We start from the raw sequence: 26,873 nt of genomic DNA, 5'->3' as shown, positions 1-26,873 counted from the left end.
GCGAACAATCCAAAAGGAATACAAAGGAATACAAAGGAATACAAAGGAATACAAAGGAACACGCTGCTCCGACAATAGACAGCAGTCTGGGCTGTGGATGCTGGAAATATACACACAAACACTTACACACTTAATCCGGCAACCATAACAGCTCACTTAGTGCTAACGCATGTGTATAAAAACAAAAACACTTCCCACACACACACACACACACACACACACTGCACTGACTGACCTGCTGCACAGCTACGTTGACTGACAGGTACTACCATCCCCAACTAATGATCTATCAATCCACATGTTAAAGGTGTAAGGGCTGTCACATTCGATCCCCATGGTGCGTCAGTGTGCATGTGAGCGTTGGAAGGAACGCACCGGGAATCCCAAGTGTGTAAGAAAGTCAGCTGGGTGTGACACAGCACCTTCAGTAGCAGTGATTTCATCCCTCGCTCTGTCTGTCAACAAGTAATAAATTAAATACCTGTTTGCAAACTCTTCCTGAATGTTTCTGCAATCACAAACTACCTGGAAGTGTCATGCTCAAGGGCACCTAGAGGCTTCGTTTACCTCACTGAACTACTGTCACTTGTTAAAGTGTGGCTCTGACTGATTTATAAAGCCGGCAGCCAAAATCAAGACAAGTATTTCGCTTCATTGTTGCCTAACAGGGATGTAAATGTTTCCGAATTAGAAAAGTAGTTCTTCAAATAGCACTACTCAGCATTGCACGTAGACATCCACATGTTTACCTGACTGCCTGCAGGTGAAACCAACATGTGCACTGGCTGGCTTCAGTCCAAACACAGTCATGTCTCAGCTGCAGTAGATGATACAGCGTCTATAACCGGCTTTACTACTAAAAACATTCAGCCTGAAATGACCTGTTCTCATTTACAAGAAATGAATGAATCATATACACGCTACAGACTGACATATACAAGTTGTAATCATGTTAAACTATACAAGCTTTGTTAGTTTTTTTTAACCTGTCTGTATGTTTATTGCACAGCTGATGCAGATGTATTTCACTCTTGGTTTTATATAGTTCTAACTCATGATTTCAGAGTGTAGTTACACAAAACATGCCATTAAATGGACACCAGCCGAGAGTCTAGGGGTGGCGATAACAGGGTACAGTTCCTGTTACATTCACAATAAGATTTATATTGCAATACAGCTATTCTTATCAATTGTTTGACAGTTTTAAGGCGAAACATCACAGTATCTGAATAACCAAGGAATACTAAATGCTTCTATGAAAAGTAAAGTGAGGTGTTGATGTCATTAGTGTCACTGCCAAGTAGTGATACTGTGAGTCTTAGTAGAATCTGTTGAGACTAGTGATGTATAATCTTAAGAAATTTAAATATGGGGAAGTAGCATCTCTGCTGCTGACAGGAAGAAGCTGAACAGACTGGTGAAGAAGGCCAGCTCTGTCCTGGGCTGCCCACTGGACCCTGTGGAGGTGGTGGCTGACAGGAGGATGATAGCAAAGCTATCTTCTCTGATGGATAACACGTCACACCCCCTCCAGGAGACCAGAACAACACTAAGTAGCTTGTTCAGTGACAGACTTCTTCACCCGCGGTGTCTCACGGAGAGATACCGTAGGTCTTTTCTTCCTGCAGTGGTCAGACTCTATAATCAGTAATATATATATATATATATATGATTTTAAGATATGTTTATCTTATACTTCTTTAATTTTGATTTTTATTGCTCATAACTTTTTAATGATTGTTACTTTATAGGCTCTTGTTTGCTTTATATATTTCTTTTGCACTGTCTACTCTGTTACTGTAACACTTGAATTTCCCCTTAGGACGAGTAAAGGAATCTCTTAAATTATCTATGTAGTGCCAGGGATATGATAACTGTTTCGTACAAGTCAGTAGAATGATATACTGCAATATCAATATTTTTTTCATAGCCCTACATAGGTCTGCTATAATGTTATTTTAATTTCTACCTAGTTTTACTGACAACTTGCACATAAAGTCAACAAACAGGTAAATCATTTGCTATATAGGAACTGTTTAATGATAAGGAGAAATATTAGCCTGTAACCTGACTGGTCTGTTAAAAGCTAGAAATCCAAAAGGGCAAAGACATCTTCCAGCTGGGCATTTTTGGTCATTATTTATGGATGGCTACCTCAGATTATTACCTCTAGAAGACACCCAAGGAATGACTCTGGTTTCCTGATCAGTTGAATCCTTGCATGGCAGGCCAAGGCAGTCCCTCTTGTTAAATAGGCCCTTTCTTCTAAGATGAATGGTTCATGTTTCATGACTAATCTTTATGATTTGAGGCTGGTTGGCCCACCTCTACTATACTACAGAGAGGGGATCCTTACAAGAAGAAAATGAGCACTAGTGTATTTCAATTAGAAAGATTGTTTGTAATTGATCAAAGTCACATAGTATGTTTTATGATGGTTTGACATCTACGTGCATTCCTACAGTAAATCTAGCGCATGCAGCAAAGTGTGTTTTCTCTCTTCAACAGGACACGACCTGTGCAGTGAAGCTAATGTTGAAGCTAGCCTGCATGAAAACCTATCCACGGTGTTTTCAGACAGTCTTCATGGTTCACTTCATGCAGACTGTCTTCCTCCTCCTCCTCTTTCTGCTGCTAGCTCTTTTAATGCTACATACTTAGCTAAGCCACCGGCAGGCACAAAGAGCCCCACACAGCTGACCCCACAGTGAAATCCGGATCGCTTCTGTCCAAACACACCACCGTGCACACGATCATTCTCACCTCCTTGACAGCAACAGCAGCTCCGAGTTTCCCCACGCAGACCCGAACTGTGCCTCCCCAGACGCTTTGCGTACAGCACGGCGCAGGCTAGCTTTTTCCACTGACAAGAGGAGATGCTGAGTGTCTGCTCATCGGTGTTTGAAGCAGTAGCTTTTCCCTTTCAGCGTCTCACTGTAAAAATACAACTTCAGCCCATACCCGTAAACCACCGTGTAAACGCGCAAGGACATTTTAAGCCAATAAACGTCACAACCAACTGTGCGTAATGAGAAGAGGCTGGACCCCCTGAAAGGATATCTCAGTGAGCCCCATCACCACAGCCAACCCTACACAATATAACATGATGCTTTAACACTGGTTTATTTGCATTACACAAAAATATATGCCTAAAACTATCCTGTTAACTTACTCAAATTTAAGCTACATATATATATATATAGGCAAACTCAAGACCTACCATGTTAATCTTGCTTTTAACTAAGTTTTATTTTTATTCTTAATAGTTCTATTTATTTATTTATTATCTATTTCAAATGTAGTCACTTTTATTGTACTTTATTTATTTATGTATTTATTTATTTATTATCTATTTCAAATTTAGTCACTTTTATTCTACTTTATTTATTTATGTATTTATTTATTTATTTATTATGTATTTCAAATTTAGTCACTTTTATTCTTCTTTATTTATTTATGTATTTATTTATTTATTTATTATCTATTTCAAATGTAGTCACTTTTATTCTACTTTATTTATTTATGTACTTAATTATTTATTTTAAGTCTAGCATCTTAAGTTATTTTAATGGTTTAATATTTTAGTGTTTTATTATCTTAGAAATGTATTTTACTTTGGTGATTTTAATTTCCTGTTTTGAGTTTTAACATCTTATTTTACCTCCAGTGTTTCCTTATTAAGATATCATGAGAGCGTTTCCTCTGTTCGTTCAGCAACTTATTTTTTATTTTATTTATTTTTATTGTTTTTATTACTATTGTTGCATATTGTGTTCTTAACCTTAGGATTATGGAGTGGGTTTGGGATCGGGGCTGGGGGTGGGATCTTTTTCTTAATTTATTCTATTTGAAGTTTTGTACAGCACTTTGTGTTACAATGTCATTGTATGGAAAGCACTTTATAAATAAAGTCTGATTGATTGATTGATTGATTGATTGATTGATTGATTGATTGATTGATTGATTGATTATTTTTTTTTATCAATTTCTCCAAATGTAAATGCACAATATTGCCCTTCAGACTGTCCACCTCTTTAAACAAGATCATTTGAAGCCAAGTGACTTGTTGAATAACAACAAGGGGGCATTATTTGGTATAATCTACCGTCATGAAGCAAAACTCTAAAAACCTACAGTTTACTTTCAATCAGAGTCAGCTATACTGGATGCTATGAAAATATGACAATTCCCCACTTTAGGCATGAGCCGATCAATCTAGACTATAGGAAGAGACTCCCCTTTTTTCCAGAAAGGAATTCTGAATGTTTGTTCATTTAATAAGACAATTTTCGTTAGAGGTGGACAGACTGAAAGTCAATATTGTGCAATTGCATTTGGAGAAATTGTAAAAAAATATATATATATATTGATATGTAGATTTGAGTCAGTTAAACAGGATAGTTTAAGCATGTATTTTTGTTTAATGCAACTAAACCAGTATTAAAACAACAATGTTATACTTTGTAGGGTTGGCTGTGGTGATGGGGATGGGGATATCTTCAGAATCAGAATCAGCTTTATTGGCCAGGTATGCTTGAACACACAAGGAATTTGACTTGGTAAGCTGTGCTCTCTTTGTACAAGAATAAAAATAAAAATATAATAGTAATAACAACAACAATAATAATAATAATATCAACTATAAACACAAAAATAACAACAAGTAGGCATTACTAATAAGTACAGGCTAAAATAATATGATAATAGTGCAGAGGTAGTTTTAACATTAAAAAAGTATATAGGTGATAGTTAAATAATAAAATAAATAAATAATATATCTTTTCAGGGGGTCCAAGATTCCTGGAGACGCACCCTGCCTATCACTCAGAAGAAAAAGGAATAAACAAGATACTACATGTAGAAAATAAAAACGTTGTGTGTTATCATGGAAACGAAAATAGAAAAAAACCTACAGTGTGTTGTAAGGAGAACTCTGCTTACATCTAGTGGACGTTAAACCTTCCTACAGGAAGCAGAGCTACAGATACGGAGTTTAAAAAATGCACTTTAAAGTCAAGTCTGCTTTGCAATTTACATTTATCAATTGCATTCGTTGTTTCATCCGATTTGAGAGTTATCTCAATGAGTTGCTCTCATCAATCGCTGTGTCTAAACGTTTCCTTTCTAAATTACCTTGAGTGCCTCTTGCAACCTCTGTACCTTAAGTGTTTCCGTAGATCAGTGGTGTCCAAACTTTTTTCAAAGAGGGCCACATATGATGTTGTCAGAATAACTCAGGGCCAGTGGCTCATACTGCAACTTTGGAATCATAAGTTTTCTATCAAATCTCTATTTAATAACAATTATTTTAAAAATGTTCTCAATAAAACAGTAACTAGGAAGTCCTCAGTTCTCCATAAGCCACGTAAACATTAACAAACATTATCTTCTTCTGGAGGAAAATGGTCGGGCAATGTGGGAAAAAATATTGTATCATTATTTTCCTATGGCAGGATCATGATCTGGATTTCACCACACTTCTTTTTCATGTTGTTTTTAAGACTTTTCTGACAAGCAGACAACAATTTAAGAACTAAATAATTATTTTCCTGAGTTCTAAACTATTTTTATTCACCAAATTTTGCCTTTTCTGCACAATTTCATAATTTTGATCTTGTCTTGTGTCCTCTTTTGTGTCAAGAACATTTTCACATCATGATAAAAACATTAATTTGAAAACCTGTCAACTTTAAGAGTTCTTGTGTTTCTTCTTTATTGCCGTCTTGCAGAGTTCCAAGTGCATTGGCTTTATACAAGTAGTCCATATGAAGCCTTTTGAGACGTTTCTGGATTGACTTTGGTTTTGTTTGTGCGCTTGAAAGAAACTGCAAATGTACAGATGATTCAGAATGTGATTAATATCTGTGCTATAAATAACACGTTTTAAGATGGAAGCTTGGGGCCATCAATAAATGGACCTTGGGCCGCAATTGGCCCCCGGGCCGTACTTTGGACACCCCTGCTGTAGATGTTTCTGCTCTTCACGGCTTTCAGCTCTGAGGGAGTAAAGGTGCAGAGAATAGAGACAGCAGACAGTAAATACATGATGGGAACCAGCCAGTTTGACGCCCCCCCTCTTCTTTGCCCCAGTCACATCCGTTACACGTGCGCGTTATCAGACACTTTACGGTTAGACTGCTGGACGTTCAACAAACGTGACGTAGCTAGACGAGGACCAATCAGCTTTGAGCACGGGCGGGGCCGACAGAGATAACGGAGCAGGAATCCCTCCGTCTGTTTTTGCTTTCATTATGGGGGCACGTCTTTTCATAGTTATGTGAAATGCATTAAACATGTTATGAATTCTAGAGTGTGCCATGTAAAGAGATGAACATGCTCGCCAAGGATCTAGAAACACACTGAGGTAAGTTGGACTTTGTCCTCAATAAATCAACAACCGGTTAGCTAAATGCTGCATCTGGGGAAGCTAGCTGTCAATATAACACTAGCTTAATAATAACGACGAATTAAACAATATAACTACAAATCAGTCATATGTAATGTGTTTGATATCAACAACACAGCTACGCTTTATGTAGCTGCAAACAGTTATTGAAACGGTGCCTCTTCAAGTATTTGTGGATTTCCTTGCTGATGTACTCCATAGACATGTTGATGCATCATTATAATTCAATTCAATTCAATTCAAATTTGCTTTATTGGCATGAACAACGAGATATTATTGCCAAAGCACATAAATTCATACAGTACATTATATATATTCACAACACACTACACTCACCATATATACATTAATCACACACCATATTCATTACATATTATATTCTCTCTCTCTCTCTCTCTCTCTCTCTCTCTCTCTCTCTCTCTCTCTCTCTCTCTCTTCACAGCATCTGTTTTTCTGTTTCCTCCTCTGGTCGGTCTCCCATCACAGGGATGTCTCTAGCTCAAAGGGTTTTGTTGACCTGGGTTTTCACCCTGGTCTTCCTCATCATGCTGGTACTTAAACTGGATGGGAAGGTAAATATTTGTTCTCTTAGTTCTCATCAGTCTCACTCTATTGAAGGTGTCATCAGTAATACTTTCTGTAGTTTAGTTATTCATCCTCTATTTAAGTGCTCAATCATCTTCTTGCCAAAGCTAGTTTTTTAATCCATCTCACAGTCAGAAACAATCTGAGTCTCAATTCTACGGTGGCCCTGAAGTGCAAATCACAACGGCAAATAAGAAAACAGTACGGCAAATCAAAAGACACTACTGCAAATCGAATAACACTACGGCAAATTAGGAAACACAAAGGCAAATTAGGAAACACAAAGGCAATTCAGAAAATACTACAAAATTAACCAAACCAGAAGAAATAAGTACCCTAAGCCAGTGATTTTCAACCACTGTGCCGTGGCACACTAGTGTGCCGTGACAGATCGTCAGGTGTGCTGTGGGACATTATCAAATGTCACTTAGTTAGTCCAAAAAAAATATTATTCATATACTGCAAACAATTTGCAATGTAGTGCGTCTGTGCCTGCAGTGTAGTGACTGGCAGAGTAATTCAATACTCGTCCGTGTACTGACCTGTGCTAACTACACACTGGGTGGCAATAAAGCACACTAATGACCTTGTTAATTTAAGACAATAGAATTAATAATGATTCGCACGAGAGGTGTATGTGACAAGACGTAGGCGTACAAAAGCGATGAAAAATGAAAAATGAAAACTCCAAACTGGGCCCTGGATAAAAGTCTAACACGGATGAATAGCGTAATATGAGTGACGGAAAAAGGCAACTTTTATGAGAAAACTACTATGGTGTCTGCGAGAGCTCTCACAGCTAGCTACTTAGTAGCTGAACTCGTAGCCAAATCAAAAAAGGCAAACACTGTGGCAGAGACATTATTATTACCTGTGAGGCTGGGTGGATGGTTATGGTTATTGTGTTCATACATGTATTCCTGTACAGACGGTGGCAACAAATCTCCTTATTAAGGACAAATAAAGATCTATCTATCTATCTATCTATCTATCTATCTATCTATCTATCTATCTAAAAGCTATTGTAAATAAGATGCTTCGCCCTGACACAGTTAAAGAAGTAGCCAAAGTCCCTCTCTCAGATAAATAGATTGATAAATTGAGAGACTAAATGTGTCATTTTGTAACACTTTTAGTTGGTGGTGTGACTCAGGATTTTTTAATGTAAGAAATGTGCCTTGGCTCAGAGAAGGTTGAAAAACACTGCCCTAAGCAGTATTGTTTTCTGATTTGCCGTTGTGATTTGCACTTCAGGGCCACCGTATCATTCTGCAACTAATATAATCTGCCCTCTCTCCTCACTCCAGGTGCAGTGGAACTGGTTCCTCATTTTCCTCCCAGTCTGGGTCTTTGACGGAATCCTCATCCTCATGCTAGCTATAAAGATGGCAGGCCGTTGCAAGCCTGGTTATGACCCGCGCAATGGCTCCCCAGACCTGCGTCTGCGTGCCTGGTACCTGACAGCCATGCTGCTAAAACTGGGCTTTTGCCTGACGCTGTGCGCCAAGTTGGAGAAGCTGGCGGATGTAAAGCTGACGTTTGTGTGCATACCTCTGTGGACCATGCTGCTGGGGGCGCTAGTGGAGCTGGGGCTAAACATCTTTCCTGAAAGGCGAGAAGCTTAAGAAGGACTGAACCTCAAAATCAACAATTATCACACAAAAACTGTCAAGGATAGATATGTCTCACTATGACTTGACTTTGTTTTGGTCATGAAAGGACTGTGAAGGAATTAAATAATCATCAGACAGGTGTATAATTAAAATGACCATACTGTGTTCAGACCATCAATATTGCTTAAAGAGGTGGCTCTATCTTCTTTCATGAAAAAAATGCCAACTGCAAAAACGAGATTGAAGACTACTATGAATTCTACACTGGAAGAAACATTGTTTGCTTGTTTGCTTATCTTTTAGAGTCAAGACGCTCAGTATTGTTTTCTAGTGTTTATTTACCCTGTATATAAGCAGGCAAAGAAGGAACTGGTAAATGAAGACTTCCTATATTTAAGTTTCAGAACTATTACTTCCACTTTGGTACTAAATCTTGAAGTGTGAATTCTCTTTAGATATTGTGCAGCTGTACTTCCACACATACATGTTTCCTTTGCATTCCTGATTTGTAAGTGAAGCTAGCTAAATGTTTCTTAAGTTGTAAATTAATTATATATGTGGACAAGATGGGGGTTTGTCTGCAGGCACATGAAGAGAAAAGTCACATTTTAGATCATTTATGAAGTCTGCCCTTACATGAAAGTGACTTTGAACAACTTGTGATGCTTGTTATTTCCACACAGACGGCCCCCTTTGCTCCTTAAAAACTCTCTTTTGTACCAGCAGATCATCACGTGCCCTGTGTTTGCTGTTTTTAGGTACAACGGTCTAATAGTGCTTGAAGAAACAATTGACATGTGCAACTATACCATAGTTGGTAAAGAAAGTGATTAACAGTCAGATACATGTAGGAGAACTGAATAAAGGGTAGTTATTACTGTGTAAATTGATCCCATTTGAATATGTTTTGCCTGCAGCCGTAATGTTTATATGTTATGTTCACGGTACAGCTGACACTGCAACATTTGTTTTGTGCCATTCAATTGTAAGTATTTTTTTCTGCATTATTTTGCACAATGTTGAAATGACAAGGAGCGGATGCTCAATTTGGAAACTATTGATCATTAATGCTTGTCTTGTAAGAAATAAACAGTTTCTGTACATTGTTCTGTGGTGAGCTGTCTCTTAATCAGAAATGTACTGCAATAAAATACTATTCTAAGATGATATAAATCAGCATTCACATGCTCAGAAGGAACAGATTTGAATTTAATTGAACCAAGAAAACCTCATTGAAATTTCAAATCTCTTTTATAAGTGTCCTGGCCAAGATCAGCAGCAGCACGTTCCAACAAAGTCAGAAATGCAACACATCATTTAACATGTCAGCATATGACGGATAATTTAACAGAAAGTCATCAGTCAAAGGATCTACAAGCTAATGCATCTTCCTCCAACGCCTTCAGTCTGTTTTTAAACACCTTTAGAGAGACCAGCTCACTCAAACCCAAACTCTCCTGCAGAAAGTTCCTGGCTGCAGGAGCAGCGTACTAAAAATCATTTTCCTCATGTCATTCTGGGGACAGAAAGCAAAAACAAGTTTTGCGACTTGGTCACAAAGCAGAGACTGAAGCTTCCAGTATATATCAAATGGATAAATCAGACCGATTAACGAGGACTTTTCAGGACACTTTGCAGTCACCTTGCAAAATAAAAATGTAGCTGGTGAAAAATCCAACAGAGGCTCTGAGGCAAACAGTATGTGACACCAGTGTGTGTGGGGTCTGACTTAACATTCTTCTGGGGACACATTTCAGTACACAAACCCACTGAACAGTTTGTCCAATGGAGACAAAAGCCTTGTCCCTAACTTAGAAGTTTTGGCTCAGTGGTAAAAGTTAGGACAGTTTTGCAAAGGGCCAGTGCAAGTCTCCAGGAAATGTACGGAAGCCTGTGTTATGTCCAAAAATACGACCTAAAATATATTTATACTGTATTCATTGCCTGCCCTTTTAATATCCCCACAGTCAGCCTCAGTATTCATAATAAGTCTAACTATGTAGCCAGAGTTGTATGATGTTGCTGTATTTCAGTGTGTTAGGATCATGGTTCTGAGTGTGAAATTGAACAAATTAAACCAAACACATTTTCCTGACTCTGTCCTCGACAGCAGCCCTCAGAGGAACTGAAAGAATGAATAGAAGAGATTTGAAAAAGTACAGCACCTGGCAGATGTACAAAAGGCTTTGAGTAGCCCGAGCCAGTTTCCAAATTGCAAACACTTGAGTCAGACACCACACCTTGAACTCTGGTCATCATCAGGGAGCCCGAGATGAGTACGCTGTATGAGGAGAGTCTGAACTAGGGTGGGTGCAAGGGTGGAGGTGGAAAACCTGCAGTAGAAAAGTAAAACAAAGAGCAGGTTGTGTTTTTAATAAAGCACAGAAAAATAGAGAGGAAGTACAGCGTGTGATCAAATATGTATGCTAGCTGCTCTTGTAGATTTCCATAAACTCTAATCACCCTATAAACATGGTGCTGTTACCCTAGGTAATACAGTTTATAGTTTGTTGTGGTACCTGTACTTAGCTTTTTAAAGTTGTATCTTTGGGGCATTTGTATCTTTATTAGACGGGACAGCTGAAGAGAGACAGGACATTTGGGGAGTAGAGAGTGAGGGAAGACATGCAGCAAAAGGCCATAACTAGGAGTCGAAACGGGGACCACTGCACCACAGCCTCTGTACATGGGGAGCATGCTTAAACCTGCTATGACAGAAAACATGACTGGTATTTTTTTTTTATGAGTATTCAAATTTTTTGGTTGGACCCATGTTCCATCTGCTATAAAAAAGGAGGTGGGGATTTAAGACCTGTACTGCAGCCAGTCACCAGGGGGAGCTCTAAAGGTTTTGGATTCCCTCTTACCATACAGACCCGTGTGTGTGGAACCACTTCATTAAACCACCTGATTTATTGTAAAGTAGTACAACTAGTTGCAAACAAGTAAAACCCTGTTTATAAAGCACATTAATGCATCATTATTTACCATAAAATCATGCATCATGTATAGCTAGTTAGAGGGTAAAAGAGTGTTTACTGTTCATAAAGGCAGGGGACTTTTAACGCAGAACCTTTGGAATGATAGCACTGGAACTTTTACTTAGGTGCAGGATCTGAATACTACTTTAACACTCGAGGTGGCACGGTCAAGTGTTCCGCAGCAGGAGAAGAAGTAAAGCTGGAAATGATTTACTTAACAAAAATAGTTTGTATCTAATCTGCAGTATTACACTCTACCTTTAAGAGTAAGCTGTGTAAACCCAAACACTGGAGAGTGTGTGTAAACCACACTCAAGCAGTTCATAGAGATTTTTCCAAGTATTCCCTCCAAAATCCTCTCTTTGTCTCAGCTCCAGCTTCCTGCCCTCCCTCCCTCCAGACTGCACTCATTGTAAAGGTCAGCTGAGCTCTTGTGGCTTTCCTGCTGTGTCTGAGAGAGCATGACGGGATGAAAGAGGCTGTTTTGAATAGTTTGTGACCCAGCACACTCCAGCACACTCCAGCAATAGATTATGGGGCTACAGGGCTGGAGTGTGTGTGATATGTCTGCTCAAATCTCTCCTGGTGAAAGTGCTGGGCTAATTCTCAAGCTGCGTTAGAGACTAAATTCTGCAACCTCTGGTTAAAAAACTACAGTTTGTCGAGTGTCCGCTTGTGGCTGGCTCTGGAAGTACTGGAAACCACATACACACCAATTCAATAAAGCCGAACTTTACAGCAGAAATAAACATGTTTACAGCCTGGTACAAAAAGCAAGTGTAGGCTGGATAGCTAATTTCCCGATCGGCACACACTGTGGGGGGGTGAATTCTTTCAAAACGCAGCAATTTAGAAGATATTAAGATTACAAGTTTAACATTATGAGAGGCACAGCTGACTTGACTGACAGGCAGGAACACTGTAGCTGTCGGTTAGGAGGCTTAAAGCCCGCCTCTTTACCTCACACTAGCTCAACAGCAGTTAGGTTGAGTTCAGCACCTGCCAACGGGCTTCAAAACAGCGCTTCAGAAACAGATAGGTGACGTCACGGATACTACGTCCATTATTTCCACAGTCTATGGTCAAAACCCATAACAACGGTGATTAATTCTCAACAGCAAAAGCAATGTCAGGAACAACCTGATTGTACACTTCACATCAAATCCTACAGCAGCACTTTTTTTCCCCTTGCCTCTTGCCACTGTGGCAAAAACCCGGTATCCGTCCATTTCAGGCTGGTCTTGAGACTCTCTAAATTATGACAGTTACTGGACACAGATGTGAGAGCAGCCTGAGCAGCTTCTTGACCCCAACCATCTCTGATAGGGAAAAGTGGAGCAAGAATCAGTCCTATAATCCAGACAAGAGTTAGTAAGTGTGTGAGTGTGTGTGTGTGTGTGTGTGTGGAGTATGACTCTGTTTGCCTTTACAACCTTTCTATACCCTGATCTGCTACATCCAGAAGAATTGCATGTGTGAACACGCACTCTTTTATGTTTCTCTGTATTTATGGTTTGTAAATGCTGGATGTCTTTTTTTAAATTTGAAATATGCAACCATGTATAATGTTAATTATGCAATACAATTTTAGGGATTTATAAAAAACCTTTAAAAATCATATCTATTCTTTCCATTGTTTTGAAAAATGTCTATGTATTCATTGTGGAGCAAATATATCACATTTATAGCAGTTTGAATCTAGCTGCACCACCAACACAAAACAATTAGTCTTTATACTTGCCTAAGACTACTAAATCACTCTTTCTTTTCAAAGATGGTAGGGATTCTTCTGACCCCAAATGATTAATCAGTCTCTTACTTTAAAGTAGGGATAGACCGATTATCGTCCGGGCCAATATTCGGCATTTTGATGCATATCCGCATCAGCCTTTTTTAAAAATCCGACAGCCGTTAAGAGATCAATTTAAAACTGGGTTGTTTTGGCTCCAAATTCACTAACTCACGTGGCAGAAATCACACCATCTGCAGAAACCGTAGCCTAGCTTGTGTTCCATTTCTCCCTGCAGTTTCTCATCACAGGGACGAGCGGAGCAGCATCCGTTGTGGCCCCTACAATTAATAGTGATTTAAAACTCATACAACCCCACTATAAAAACACTGAAATACCCCCATTAAACAAAGATAAGTGGAAGATGAACAAATAAATAGCTCTCTAAAGTTTTCTACAGTAAATAAAGTTTTCCAAAATGTCAATTCAACTGAAATGTTAATTTCAATAATTTATTATTATTATTATTATAAATGTTAAAGTTTTCATTAACTTTATAAGACATGCTGCTGAGCCTGGGAGCTCCCTGCACTTTTTCTTAGAATTTTAAAACAAAGATGTCTGTCGTCTAAGATAAAAAAAAAAACCTTTAACATGTTGCAAATCTGAAAAGCTGTTTAATAAACATATGCTTAAAGGCATTTAGACAAAGTTAAGTGTTTGAGTTTGTATTATTCAAAATTTTGACAACAATATTTCTCCTTTTACTGCAAATGAATATTGGCTCCAAATATTGGTTATCGGCCTCCTTGACTACTAATAATCGGTATCGGTATCAGCCCTGAAAAAAACATATAGGTCTATCACTACTTTAAAGTAATGTTTAAGTGTTGTGGTAGTATTATCCATTAATAAGACACAATGTCAGATTCAAAAACCTTTTTTATTAGAACAATACAGCAGATATAAAGGTCTATTGCAATCAAACACTCCCATCACAACGGAACATGTGCTTCAACAGACGGTATGCGCTCCCCAAGAGAAATAAATTAGATAAAACAAAAACAGAAAATGAAGAAAAGAAAAACCAAGATGCAAAGAAGAGACGCCAATCACTCCAAAAGCAAAAACAACGTTCAGCCCTGATAAAGCTGCCAACGAATGGAAACTTGCAAATCCAAATTTCAAACAGTTTATGGTCAGATCTGCGTTTAATGTTTCCATTCTGCAGGTGAGAGATTTTGGTATTGCCATGAAACATTTTTTAAAAAGTTTGAATAATCAAAAAGTCTCGATATTAAACTTGATCAGATCTTGAGAGGAGACTTTTTTTTTTGCTATTTTGATGATCTGAGAGAAATCAAAGATAATAGAAAAGAAACAAAAGAAATTAAAGCTTGTAGTAATAATAATAATAATAATAATAATACCAAAAGAAACAGTGGATAAAGTAAAATGCAATCCAATCAAAAAGAGACACATGAACAGACACGTTGTTGTTTTTGAGGAGGTGAATCTTATTAAGGGACACAGCGGAGGAAGACAACAATCAAATGCATCTTTACTGTAGTAACACTGCAGCAGTTTTACCAACAGGACACATACAAATATGACTCTGGGGCCTTAATTATAAAATATCTTCAAGTTCTTCTTGACGTGTTTAAAATTGTATTTAAAGGTTTGTCAAAGAAACTTGAGTTGTTGACACAGAAATGATCTTTTTTCTTTTAGATTTATTAGACAATTTATAAAATAAAAGTGGCTACACATCTCCATGACTCTTTTATGAAACATGGTTTTGACTTTTGGTTTCAAGCACAAATGTGTTCTTCTTTAAGATCAGTTCAAAATAACTGAGTAAAGGAAAGTCTTCATTGTTTGTCGAGGTCAGAAACGTAACTTAAAGGACAAATACCAGTAAGTCTTGAAGTTGCTGTTTGTTGGATAAGATTCAGATGTTGTGCCTTTTTCCCCTTTCCTCCTTCTCCTCCTCTCATCTTTGCATAAAAAAATGGACTACATGAAGTTGTTTGAAGCACTTTCCTCCAACCTCAGCCTTTAAGTATTTTCACTGCACCTCCGCTTGAGCAAGTGTGAATAAAACACCTCTCCCTCCTCCTCTTGAACTGATTTATCTTCTAACATATCTATTTATGCTCACCATCATTTCATATTTTTTTGTTCTTTTTATATATATTTCATACAAATCTATAACCCAAAATTTAGAAATCTTATTTACATGGAAAAAGTTTTTTTGTTTTTTTTTTACTTTTAAAAGTGACTATTACCTCCCTTAACCGCCCCGGTTCCCAGAATCTCCCCCTGCTACCTTCACAATCATGGAACAAATCCAAAGACTCCATTTCTTTTTTTCATAATCGAAAGCTCTAAACCTGAAAAAACAGCAAAAAAAACACCCCAAAATGTTTTTTTCTTAAAGCCACAATCATTCTTCCTTTTCAAATCAAACCATTAAACTCTTACACATCAGAACTCAACACAGAAGAAAATTCAGGATTTTTGTGTGGAGGCGTTGAATGCCTCAACCCCCTTTTTCAAACAAACGGAGATACTCTCTGGAAAGAGCAGAGTCTCAGAAACTGGTTTATAAAATGCACTGTCTTTGAAGTGAAGCAACAGAAGAGGTGGGGTTGGACAGACAGACAGACAGACGGAGGGACAGAAAGAGAACAAAAACCCCTTGTCAGTCAGTATTAATGGCGCCCTCTGGCAGGCTGTCCGGTGTATTACACACAATGACTCACACCAGACAAGCCGCTTGGGCCTTGAGTCTAGGGAGAGAGCGTTTTTATTTGCATGTGTGTTTCTACTTCTGTGCATATTACCAGAACCAGTGCCTCCCCGTAGTGTGACTAAGTGTGAGTCAGCATGTCAGTGTGTGTGTGGGGAGGAGGGTTGTTAGAGAGCGCCGTCCTCTGTGCAGCCCGCTCCCACCGTGTAGCGAAACTCCTGCAGGTTGGAGACCCCGTGGAAATGAACGAAAGCTCCCGCGACCACCAAGATGTGGAACAGCTGGTGTGAGTGGAACTGGACAGAGAGAAGGAGAGAGAAAGTGTAGAGTGAATAGAGAGTGAGGGTGAAGTAAATACAGAATAATAAGAACAGAGTGCTCCTACTTAAAGCTGTAACAACACAGTGCATGTGTTTGTGTGTGTGTGTGTGTGTGTGTGTGTTTGTGTGTGTGTGTGTGTGTGTGTGTGTGCTCTGCCCCTTTCTATTTTTAAGTGCATCTCTGTGTTAGCAGTTTAAACTAAACGATCAAAAGTAAATAATGTTCCACTTCAGAATTTAACCCCTAGATATTCTGACAGTGTTTGTGTTTATACTTGTTGTATATGTTGTTGTTTTTACTTGTTGTACCTTTAATTTTTTGACTGCATGTTTGTACGTCATGCATGGAAATTGAACCCATGCATGACATTTGTCAGTGCATTTGTGTTTGAACTTTTAAAACCTAGCTCCTGAACATTTTCTCATTGCGTTTGTGTTACTAATTAAACATGCAATCAACCACTTTAACTCCAAAATATTTTTTCAGGGCATGTTCCAACAGAACGTGTGCGTTTGTGAGTCACTTACCCAGATGTCACATTTGCCGGGGAAGAACCTCTCAGGGATGCGAGCAGCGTACAAACAGGCTCCTGTGATGTAGAGTGTTGCCATGAGGAGCAGCCAGCCCATCTGACCAATGGTGGTGGCTTTGATCAGACCCTCACTGATGACAAAGTGCAGGGTGGGAACGACGCCGCTTAGACCCAGACCCACAAATACTCCTACGGACAGAGAGGGAGAGAGGCTGTGAGTACCAGGTGAGACTCTTTAAATCTAGGTTTAATATATCCTCTCTTTTAGTCCTGACTTGGTCTCTAGCTTCCAGCTTTCTAAAAGCTTGCTTGATGCTCTGGTATGTTAGTTTTGAGAAGTTTTCAGGAGAGCCTGATTGTTATATCTGCAGGCCAGCCTTAAGGGGCATATATGGGCCTATTACCAGTATCTGCATTTTTATTTTTGATATGAACTGATGGGAAACTTTTGTAAAGCACATATAGTGTAGGAAATAATTCCTTTTTACACATTTTGTAACTCCAAAGTTTACTATGACTCTACACACTGCCTGCATTACTTGTGGCAGAGAAATTAAGCTTTGCTGATGGCTGTCTAGACAAAAAATGGTTGAAAGTATTTATTTGTGTTAAATATCAATTTAGAAAAAGCCTTCTAAGTACCTTTGCACAACTGCAAAATGTCAGGTGATGCGACCATGTAAAATACCCATGTTAAAGCAGTAAAAAAAAGGTAAAATCGAACAAATGGTTGTTGGTTATATTGATATTAACATCTGTACTGAGTGCATTTATTTGTGTATTTTTATCATTACTTTTCTGTCTTGTAAAATGTAAAATCAGAGGTTAAAGATGCTGAATACCTGGCCAATAGACTGCAATAATATTAATATATTGTAAATGAAAAATACACTCACAAACTAAAAATGTGTAAAGCACTGTAGACACTCTAAAGGGATACTTACTAAAAGATTCACTTAGAATAAATAATAGGAAAGTACATATATTTAGACAATTGTCTGGTTGCACCACCTGACATTTTGGTGTTCAAGTTAACAAAAGGGTAAAAGAAATATTTAAAACTTAAAAAAGGCATTTAACCTACAAGCCTTGTTAGAACACGTTGTTCCAGATGCAAAAATATGCATTGCAACCATTCTGCAACAACTTTTTTTGAGGCTTATTTGTCAATGACCCATATCAATGCAAAATCAGTGAAATGTCCACACAGAAAGTGTCTATTTCTTCTTTGTAACTGAATTCTTCATCTTCAAAATAGGTGCGAGTACTTCTCTCAGAACGCCTGTCAGTCAGGTTCTACATTGACCAACAATGGCAATCAAACAAATTCAAATGACAGCAGTGAGACTGAATCTAAACTGAACCCTTTAAGGGTTGAAAACCAAAGAAGAAGCTTAAAGGCCCTGAGAGGAGTTTTGAACTGACTGAGAAACAGACTGAAAATGATACTGATGCCTTTTTATGACCTTCAATAGCAAACAAGACCATCAGCAGCAACACTAACACCTTCTCTGTTGTCATTTTTAATGCCTGAACAGCTCTGAGGGGGTAGGTGTCAGACCAGAGGATGGACATCTCGCTTCAGGAACAGCCTTAATTTGACTGTTTTCATGGAAACTAATAACATTGCCTGATAAAGTTGACTATCTAAAGACAACAGGATGAGGTTTTTGTTGAAAACACTGCTTTTGCATGTATAGGACAAGAGATAAGAGGTATCACTTTGTCCACAAGGGGGCGCCAGAATCGACACAAAACCAAAGTTCCTCACAGCAGCTTTAAGGTGCTAATTATTTGTACGGTCATCACTGAATGAACCTGTTCAAATCATACATCATCATTTGATTAATTTCTAGGCTTAAGCAGCTTTGTAGAATTCAAAAGATGTTGAAATATGTATGTACGGCACTCTACCTGCTCTCACTCCTCTGTACTGGGGCGTGGCGAAGAAGTCACACTGGGAAACAGTGATAGCAGCCAATCCTAGAACACACACCACTATCAGGTAGATGAAGCGGGGCTGAGGGGAGCAGTAGAAGGAGTAGTACAACCAGGGGACAAAGGAGCCCATGATCAGGAAGGCAATTCCACTGTAGTCCAACCTGAGCAGAAGGGAACACAGAGCTTTTATTAGCTTTAAGGATATCCACAGAATCATAAACAGATAATTCAGTGTGTGTGTGCGTGTGTGCGTGCGTGCACATGTGCGTGTGTGTGTGTGTGCGCTTGTGTGTGTGTGTGTGTATCATACTTGGAGAAGACTCTGGAGACGCCTTCAGAGTGACAGTAGACTGTGTGGAAGAGCCAGGAGAAGGAGAGGCAGAGGATGGCTCCCAGGAAAAACATCCCGATCACCACCTTCTCCTGGACTGGAGCCACGAATGACATGTTGGGCCTGAACATGTACATGAGACCCAGACAGAGGAAAAACAAACAGCCTGCAAAGAGATAGATAGAGAGAGAGGGGGGGAGGATGGAATTTCAATCAAGATAAATCACAGACGCTGCACCCCAGTGAGGTAATCAGTTGAGGCATCTCCTTGAGCTTATTCTGAATGCAGGAGTTCAGAAGTTTAATATTAACTTTAACATTTCTCCTCTTCAAACCCATCAGACAAAGCAGGATGAATAGAATCAATGTTGTGCACATGTGATGAAATCTTGCAGAATTCAGATGTAGTATCGCTGTTTCACCACAAGGTGGCAGCAGAAACACACACAGCTGTTTTCAATTCAGCAAACACTGGCCTCGAAAACAGGTTCTTAAGAAGTTACAGAACAAAAACAAGAGACAACAACAATCAGCTTTATAAAAACAGACTTAGAAACAAATCCAACTCGTTCTGATTTAAACGCTCAGTCCAAACAAGGAACAGTAATAGGAATGACCTGGAATTTGATGGATTTGAGACTTTGTTTTCTTACACGGTGCATATTAAGGTCAAGGAGGGAGGTTTTTAGACTTTATATTTGGAAAAATCACGTAAGGGTTTTGTTATCTAACTGTTTCATGAAGATTAACTTGTGGATAAAAAAAGAACAAGTGAAGAAACAGATCACATAAACAAAATCCGTCAAGTATTTCCCAGCAAAAAGCTTCACTTTGTTGTGTCTCTTGTTTGAGTTACCAGTGTACAGTTTTAGAGATCAGGGTCAGAGTGTGTGCGCTACCTAGCAGGTGTGTCCAGATATTTCCCGTCTCTGTGTGGATTCTGAAGATGCTCTTGAAGCAGGCTCGGAAAGAAGGCATAGGCGGCCTGTGGCCATGAAGCAGGAAGTCGTTGTCCTTCAGCCAATCTGGGAGGACGTCGTGAGGTATGACTCGCCACCTGCCCTCCCACACCTGATTGGTTAAGAAAAGAAAGAACCAAGAAATAAATATTATTATCAAATTAAATACACTATCATTGTATTTAAGTTTGTAGAAAAATACTGAAGGCAACTATAAGTTCATAAAAAACAGACTCTTAATCTACCGTAACATTTGGAGTAAAAACTCATTGGCATATATGACCATTTCATTGCTCCTAGTGCTCTCTCCCAGTTTCCTACACTATCCACTTTCCTCTCCTCTGTGGTGTAAAGGTGTACCCACCATCCACCTTAAAGAGCAGAGCTTCAGTGATGTTAAAAAGAGGAACTGATATATTTTTGTTTACTCTAATGGACTATTGTGTCTAGTATGGTCTTTTAATCACAGGTTTCAAAACTCTAAAAGGAAATGTTTATCACACAAATATAGCTAAATACTGATCCGGCTTTATGAATACAATTCATGACATCTAGAAAGTTTCAGAAACTGTCCACATTGAAAACTGATCACTCCAGGACTCAGTAATTAGTTATATCCTTTAATGTAATGATGAATGATGTTTTTAAGAGTCATTATGGTTCTGGTAAATCGCAGTTTGCTGATGATGGCGCCCCCTGGAAGAGGAAATATACTCAGCATTTGCTCCTGCAAACTCTGAAGGCCTTGGATCTGGTGGTGCAGTGGGTGGATCAGTGGGGCTTATGAATCTCTGCTGCCATAACAAAGTGTATGATCTTTGGTCTCAAAAGGAGTTCCTGACTTGATCTAGTCATTGTATGATTGTGTCTAAGAGTAAAAGTGTTGAGATATCTGTCTGGACGGAATAAAGTTTAACTTGGAAAAAATAAAAAATAAAGGTGTAAAAGCCCAAAAAACACAACTTAAAATTGTGCTGTTGCTGCACTGATCTGCATTGCTATGCTTCTTTGAGCAACATTTTCTGGGTAAAATTGTGAAACACCATATAACACCTCTCACTACATTCTATACTGATATATTGGTCCAGTGGTATAACAGATGCAGCTCACATTCTAGATGATAAAAAAACTTGTAAGTGTCTCTTATACACCAGACTTTACAGTAATTTAAATGTTGTTTATAAAAAGCAGCTGGTTGTTAACTGAACGTCCCTGAACCACGTCTGTTTGTACGAGCGGCCTACTGTACCTGATCATGAGTGCATGTAGTGTGGGTATCAGTGTCAAATGAACTGTATCTCGGCCAAGTGATGTAAATAAACACACTGAAGCCTGATATGGTAAACATGCCCGATGGAGAGGACAGAGAGAGAGAGAGTTTCTCTCCAGTGATTCATTCCCTTAATTTACTACCTGCTGGCTGCAGTTCCCACAAACTCTCAGCATGTGTTAGTGTGTGTGTGTTAATGTGGAGATAAGTCCAAGCTTGTGTAATGACCTCTGAGAGTCCAAGCTGCAATGTCATCTTACAAATAGACACCACACAACTCCCTATGTCAGCCAACTTGTTTATTTTTATCTGAAATGTAAATTGAAAATGTCACATAGTTGACCTTTAACCTGAGAGCGCCTGGCAAAGTACAAGGCAGAGAAAGAAAGCAATGATGTGCTGTTTATCAACCGATCTTCTACTCTCAAACTACACTGTAAAACATGTGTTTTACGAGTACAGAGACTGCACTACATTTGGATATGTTCAGGTTTGGCTTGTGCTCACATTAATGAAACCGTTTCTTAATAAAGTAAAGTTAAAATAAAGTCAAAACAAACCAGAGTGTATAAAATGTGTTCAGTATACAGAGCTGTTTTCATTGTGCTTTTATAGCTTTCTTTTACTATGTGCTTTTACAGAGTGTTGTTGTTGTAAAAACCACCACTGTAAAACAAACATAGCTCAAGGGAAGATAAACAGATTTAGTGGGTGGTGGGAATTAAGGTGTGTGTGGATTAGGGGGAAATATATGTTATAAAAAGGGGATATAAAAGTGCAACCCATTCATAATAACCTTACGAAGCAGCTACAGTGTGTGCATGTGTGTGTGTGGGTGTGTTACCTTGTGTACAAACTCCTCCATCCTCTCCATGGCGTGGTGAGCCTGCAGAAGCGGTGTCATCCCCATGAAACCTTCATCGCTGCCCCTCTCCTCCTCCTCCTCTTCCTCCTCCTCCTCCTTCTCCTCTCCTCCTCTGTTGTCCTCTTCATTTTTTCTTCTGTCCTCTTCACACTCTGGGACTCTCTGAAGAGAAACACAAAACAGACACAATGTTAGAACAGAGCAGTTTTAAAGGAGCAGGACACCAAGGTGTCTTATGCACAGATTTTTTAAAACTAAAACATCTCAGGATTTTAATTTCTTGGGCATTTCATCTTGATTAGATGAGTGAGCGCTGGGTTAAAGACGGGGAGGATGACCTTTAGTTTGAGCCAACCTCATGATGCACACTTGAGAAATGTGCGTGGCTCCATTGATCCCAGCACGCATAATCCTGCTCTCACATGCAAATGAAATTCAACATGACAAGACAAGTTCCTTTCGGGTTCATCATTGATCACTTTGCATCACCTGCACCTGACCAGCGATGTTCCCCACAAACACAGGTTCATCAGTGTGACTAGGAGATAACTCACACTTAGGAACATGTTGTTGTAGAGTCTTTTAAATCTATGTTTTTTCAGCCATCACCTCAATGCACTGTGTGACTGTAAAGAGTCTGTGTTCCTATGTGTTGTTCAAAGGGAGGTCTTTCAGCTGCTGTTCTATAAGTCGGCCAAGAGCAACAAGCTGGATGAGTTCATCATCATGTCACATTGTGTTTATGGACCACAGCAAAGACACCGTCACCGAGACAGACACCGAGAGACACAAGTGTGCTGCAAGGTGTTCAATTATTTGTGAACTGACATGCCTGCTAGGTTCTCCATCTTTCAAGATTAGAACTATTTAAGACAGCGAGCAGAACATGTCTCAAAGGAGTGGATCCCAGGCTCCTTCGACTCTTGTAGACCTCTACATTAACTTGTATCCCCCTGATGTGGCCTCCTGCAACCCTGCCTCCTCGTGCAGAAACATTATAGTTTGGATTTGCCACGTCTTACACTTATTTCCTCTATTTAAACTGCTTTAGCCTGCCCCCAGTAGCTCCTTTTATTTTGTCTGATCTTACCAGTGTCGTATTGTTACTGATGCCCGCTCTGTTCTGCACCCCTCGGGGTATTTGCTGCTGCTCTCCCTGCCTTGGCAAAGTCTGAGGTGTGCTCTGCCCACCTTAGGCTTTGCCCTTCCAAGAAGGCACATGAAAGGGCAGGGAGCTCCCAGAACAGAACCATACCGCAAAATGTATCTTTTTTTAAAGTTATATTTTTGGGTCTTTTTTGCCTTTATTGATAGGACAGCTGAAGATAGACTGTGTGGGGAGTACAGATTGGGGGAAGACATGCAGCGGATGGTCGACTGGCCAGGAGTCGAACCGGCGGCCTCCGCATTGAGGACTATAGCCTCTATACGTGGGGCGCTTAGACCGCTAGGCCAACAGCGCCCCGCCAAATATAACTTATTGCATGCAAATAATTTATTCTTTTGATGAGATTGGTTCTCACTGAGTTTGCAAGAGTAGCAAGCCACTGTGCTTTTACTAAGGACGTACATGTTTAAGCTTATTGGGATTTTATAACAGTTAATGCAAATTAAGTGTGTAATAGTAAAGCATTTTAGTTTGATGAGATTTGGGACAAAACCAACAATTTATGTGAATAATTAGTTATCGCATGTGACAGAAGTTTGTTTAAAATTGTTGCATATAACTGCATTTTTACTTACTTTCCTTCTAAATACAAAGCTAATATGAAGGTCCTGTCACCGTTATCATCTGTCCCCTTTAGTGTCATCTCGTACACACTTAAAGAGAGAAGTGGAACAGAGAGCGCTCTAACTGCACACTCAGAGAAGTTCATTAACTCTGAATGATATAAATTTAGGTTTCTTGTCCGCTTCCATTCAGCTAAGATCAGGTCATTATCATTCCAATGAGGAAAAACTCCAACAAAGAGAGTAATTTAGGAAGAAGGAGCTAATATTTGATTGAACAGATGTCGACACAGTCTGTCAAATCTTTGGTTTATAAATGGAAGATCGTGCAAACTGTGCGAATTCAATCTAACACAATGGCTGTCACAGCTGGGGAGCTGGGAGCAGAGTTAATATGACTAGTGCTCTGTGATAAATACACATCAGTCATCACGAGCAACACAAAAACAAACCGCCACACACAAGCAGATGAACGCACACTGATGCACTCAAGCAGAATCGATTGTTGCGCGTGTAGTCAGGTAGACAAAATGATACTGTTCTGGAGTAAACAACAAAAACACATGACAACAACATTTTAATGCAACCTTCACTGCATGTACGCCACACTCTGCTGAGAGGAAGTGATCAGAAAAGAGGTTTTTGTTTTAAAAGGAGGAGGAGGGTGAGGAGGGACAAAAGAGACAAGTGTGTAAATTCAAAGAAAGCAGCGAGACAGACAAAGAGCTGCAGAAAAAAAGAGAGAAAGAGAAGTCTTGTTGTATATATATAATGCATGACTAACCCATTTTTTAAATACCCAACAGCAAAACACACTCCAACTGCATGCATGGGTTTTGCTGGTGAGTTTAATGTTTGATATGTGGACGTATTTGCATATTTCACACAGTCAGAATGTGAGGACATGTTGACACACTCAGCCTCAGTTAGTTCATCTCATATCTGTGAGCATGTGTGTGTCTGATTACAAGTGTGTAGACAGCATGAGAAATCTCAGTCGGCTGCCACGTGGAGTGACAGACACAGCTTCGATCACATCTGTGTTACTATCTTCTCATAAATCTACACTTTCAGAGTCCAGATAAAGGCGACACCTGGCATCGATTATTGTGCATGTGTGATAGTGTGTGTGTGAGTTGTAGCGTCAGTGATGGAGTGTACTATGTGAACAGAGGGTATGTGGGTGACTGCCAAGTAGTCACGTGTGCGCTGCGGTCCCTATATGTGTGTGTGTGTGTCTGTAATAGGCCCTCTCATGTGTGGCCATGCATGCATATAATGTAGGTGAAAGCTTGGATCCAGCTGCAGCCGGCCACGCTGTGTGGATTGTGAGGTTATTCTTGAAGGGTGTGAATAACCCTTTGTGTGTGTGAGTGCATGTATGTGTAAATGTGTGTTGGTTGGGGGGTAAATAGGGTGTCCTCTAAGTGTACACTCACAACAAAGACAAACGCAGCGCAGTCATACCTGCATGCATGGAAGTGGGCTAAAATGCACCCTCATCTATTTCACACATGACATGCAGTAATCTAGCACCCTGTTACAGCAAACACATTAAGGACAGTGGGTCACACACACTCTGCTCGAGCTAACACATTCAGCATGAAAAAGGAACATAAGCAGGATGAGAGGTGGAGATATATGGGAGGTGTTTAAACTACAACCTTGTACATTTACATGATTTATGATCGGCTTCCTTTTTGATGGGAAACACCTTTTTCTACTGAACCACAACACACTCACATTGTTGTGTGCTATTGAGTCAGAAAACACGATGGTGTGTTCTTGTAAGAGGAGTCACATCGCCCTCATTTCTGGGACTAGATCTTACAAACAGTGACGGTATGACATGACACAACCTTTCCCTAATGAAGTATTGAGTCTGTAAATACTAACATATTTGATGCTAAAGTCAGTGTACCTTTCCTGAAGTTATATTTTGATATTATTTTTATTTATATATTCTATTAATGTTATTATTTTTATTTATACATATTCACTTGTCTATTTGTAATTGTATTCTTGTGATGGATTTGTCTTTGTCAGATCAGTTTCTTTATTGTCATTGTTGGTTATCCGGTGTGGATAATGTGTTCTGTCAGTTATTGTGTTAGGATGTTGTAAAAATGTGAAAAATAATAAAAAACTTGTCATAAAACAAGAAAAGCAAGCAAATCTTATGAGATCTGATAATTCACCTCACCAGCACTGTTGTCATTGACACAATAATTTTGTTACATGTGTCAATCATGCAGTAATTGTCTTTAGCTTATGAAATAACAGTTACCATCAGGTACATTCATCAACACAGGCAAGCCAAAGCTGTTCTGTTTTAAAATTACTGTTTAGGCAACATTAACTTATCGTAATTTGGGTTAAATTCACGCATTTAAACATTGCACGTCACTAAAAATACTAAATTTGAATGTTCCCTTAAAGCTGCTGTTAGTAGTCGTGATATGAACACCAGTTCGGAGAGAGATTTCCAATGTCAACACTACCCCTCCCCTCTCTGCTGTCGTAACCCTGCCCACAAAAGATTGTTGTGCACATTCTATGAGGAAGTAGTGGCTTCCCAGCCAATCAGGGCGACGTTGTTGGGCCGCCACACGACCAATCAGGACAGAGGGTTGGGAAGTACTTCCGATTGGTCCGTGATAACGGGAACAAAGGGAATAATAACATTTCACCATAATCTCAAATTACTTCACTTATAGATGAGTACTGATGGGTATTATGACCTTTTCTCCAAACCCAGCAGAAAAAAGTAACGTTTTTTTACAGTATTCCTTACAACAGCAGCTTTAAATAAATAGGTGTCTGATCTGCGGCGGATCTGAGAACTCGCCCCTTAGTA

At 39.2% G+C, this 26,873-nt stretch overlaps 3 protein-coding genes across 10 annotated transcripts in view; 1 reads left to right on the top strand and 2 right to left on the bottom strand.

The window, feature by feature from the left end:
* Positions 1 to 3,061, bottom strand: part of LOC117805057 (putative homeodomain transcription factor 2) — a 49,507-nt gene extending 46,446 nt beyond the window's left edge. For 3 of the 6 annotated variants that reach the window (XM_034673625.1, XM_034673629.1, XM_034673627.1), the window contains exon 1: positions 2,764 to 2,986. The gene's annotated coding sequence lies outside the window, so the exon portion shown is untranslated. Of the gene's footprint in view, positions 1 to 2,763 lie in introns of all 6 variants that reach the window. The other 3 variants (XM_034673628.1, XM_034673631.1, XM_034673630.1) reach the window with 2 other exon arrangements.
* Positions 3,062 to 6,185: 3,124 nt separating this feature from the next.
* Positions 6,186 to 9,710, top strand: LOC117805017 (transmembrane protein 60-like). Its single transcript, XM_034673548.1, has 3 exons — positions 6,186 to 6,364; positions 6,849 to 6,978; positions 8,299 to 9,710. The coding sequence occupies exons 2-3, from the start codon at positions 6,895 to 6,897 to the stop codon at positions 8,614 to 8,616; spliced, it is 402 nt and encodes a 133-aa protein (XP_034529439.1). The 5' UTR covers positions 6,186 to 6,364; positions 6,849 to 6,894; the 3' UTR covers positions 8,617 to 9,710.
* Positions 9,711 to 9,858: 148 nt separating this feature from the next.
* Positions 9,859 to 26,873, bottom strand: part of adipor2 (adiponectin receptor 2) — a 47,874-nt gene continuing 30,859 nt past the window's right edge. For 2 of the 3 annotated variants that reach the window (XM_034673492.1, XM_034673491.1), the window contains 6 exons: positions 22,265 to 22,447; positions 20,091 to 20,262; positions 19,171 to 19,357; positions 18,834 to 19,021; positions 16,915 to 17,108; positions 14,239 to 16,362 (listed from right to left, as the gene is read on the bottom strand). In XM_034673492.1, coding sequence (XP_034529383.1) covers positions 16,234 to 16,362; positions 16,915 to 17,108; positions 18,834 to 19,021; positions 19,171 to 19,357; positions 20,091 to 20,262; positions 22,265 to 22,447 — 1,053 coding nt within the window. In that variant the 3' untranslated portion in view covers positions 14,239 to 16,233. Of the gene's footprint in view, positions 10,121 to 10,769; positions 10,938 to 14,238; positions 16,363 to 16,914; positions 17,109 to 18,833; positions 19,022 to 19,170; positions 19,358 to 20,090; positions 20,263 to 22,264; positions 22,448 to 26,873 lie in introns of those variants that run through there. The other variant, XR_004629309.1, reaches the window with a different exon arrangement.

This window comes from Notolabrus celidotus, chromosome 21 (assembly GCF_009762535.1).
Source record: "Notolabrus celidotus isolate fNotCel1 chromosome 21, fNotCel1.pri, whole genome shotgun sequence".
Lineage (NCBI taxonomy): Eukaryota > Metazoa > Chordata > Actinopteri > Labriformes > Labridae > Notolabrus > Notolabrus celidotus.
This window is presented reverse-complemented; position numbering and strand designations above follow the sequence as displayed.

Bases quoted from the DNA above. Each gene is read 5' to 3' on its own strand.
- LOC117805017 (XM_034673548.1), top strand. From the start codon at position 6,895: ATGTCTCTAGCTCAAAGGGTTTTGTTGACCTGGGTTTTCACCCTGGTC. The intron at 6,979-8,298 runs GTAAATATTTGT...TCCTCACTCCAG, and splicing joins TACTTAAACTGGATGGGAAG to GTGCAGTGGAACTGGTTCCT.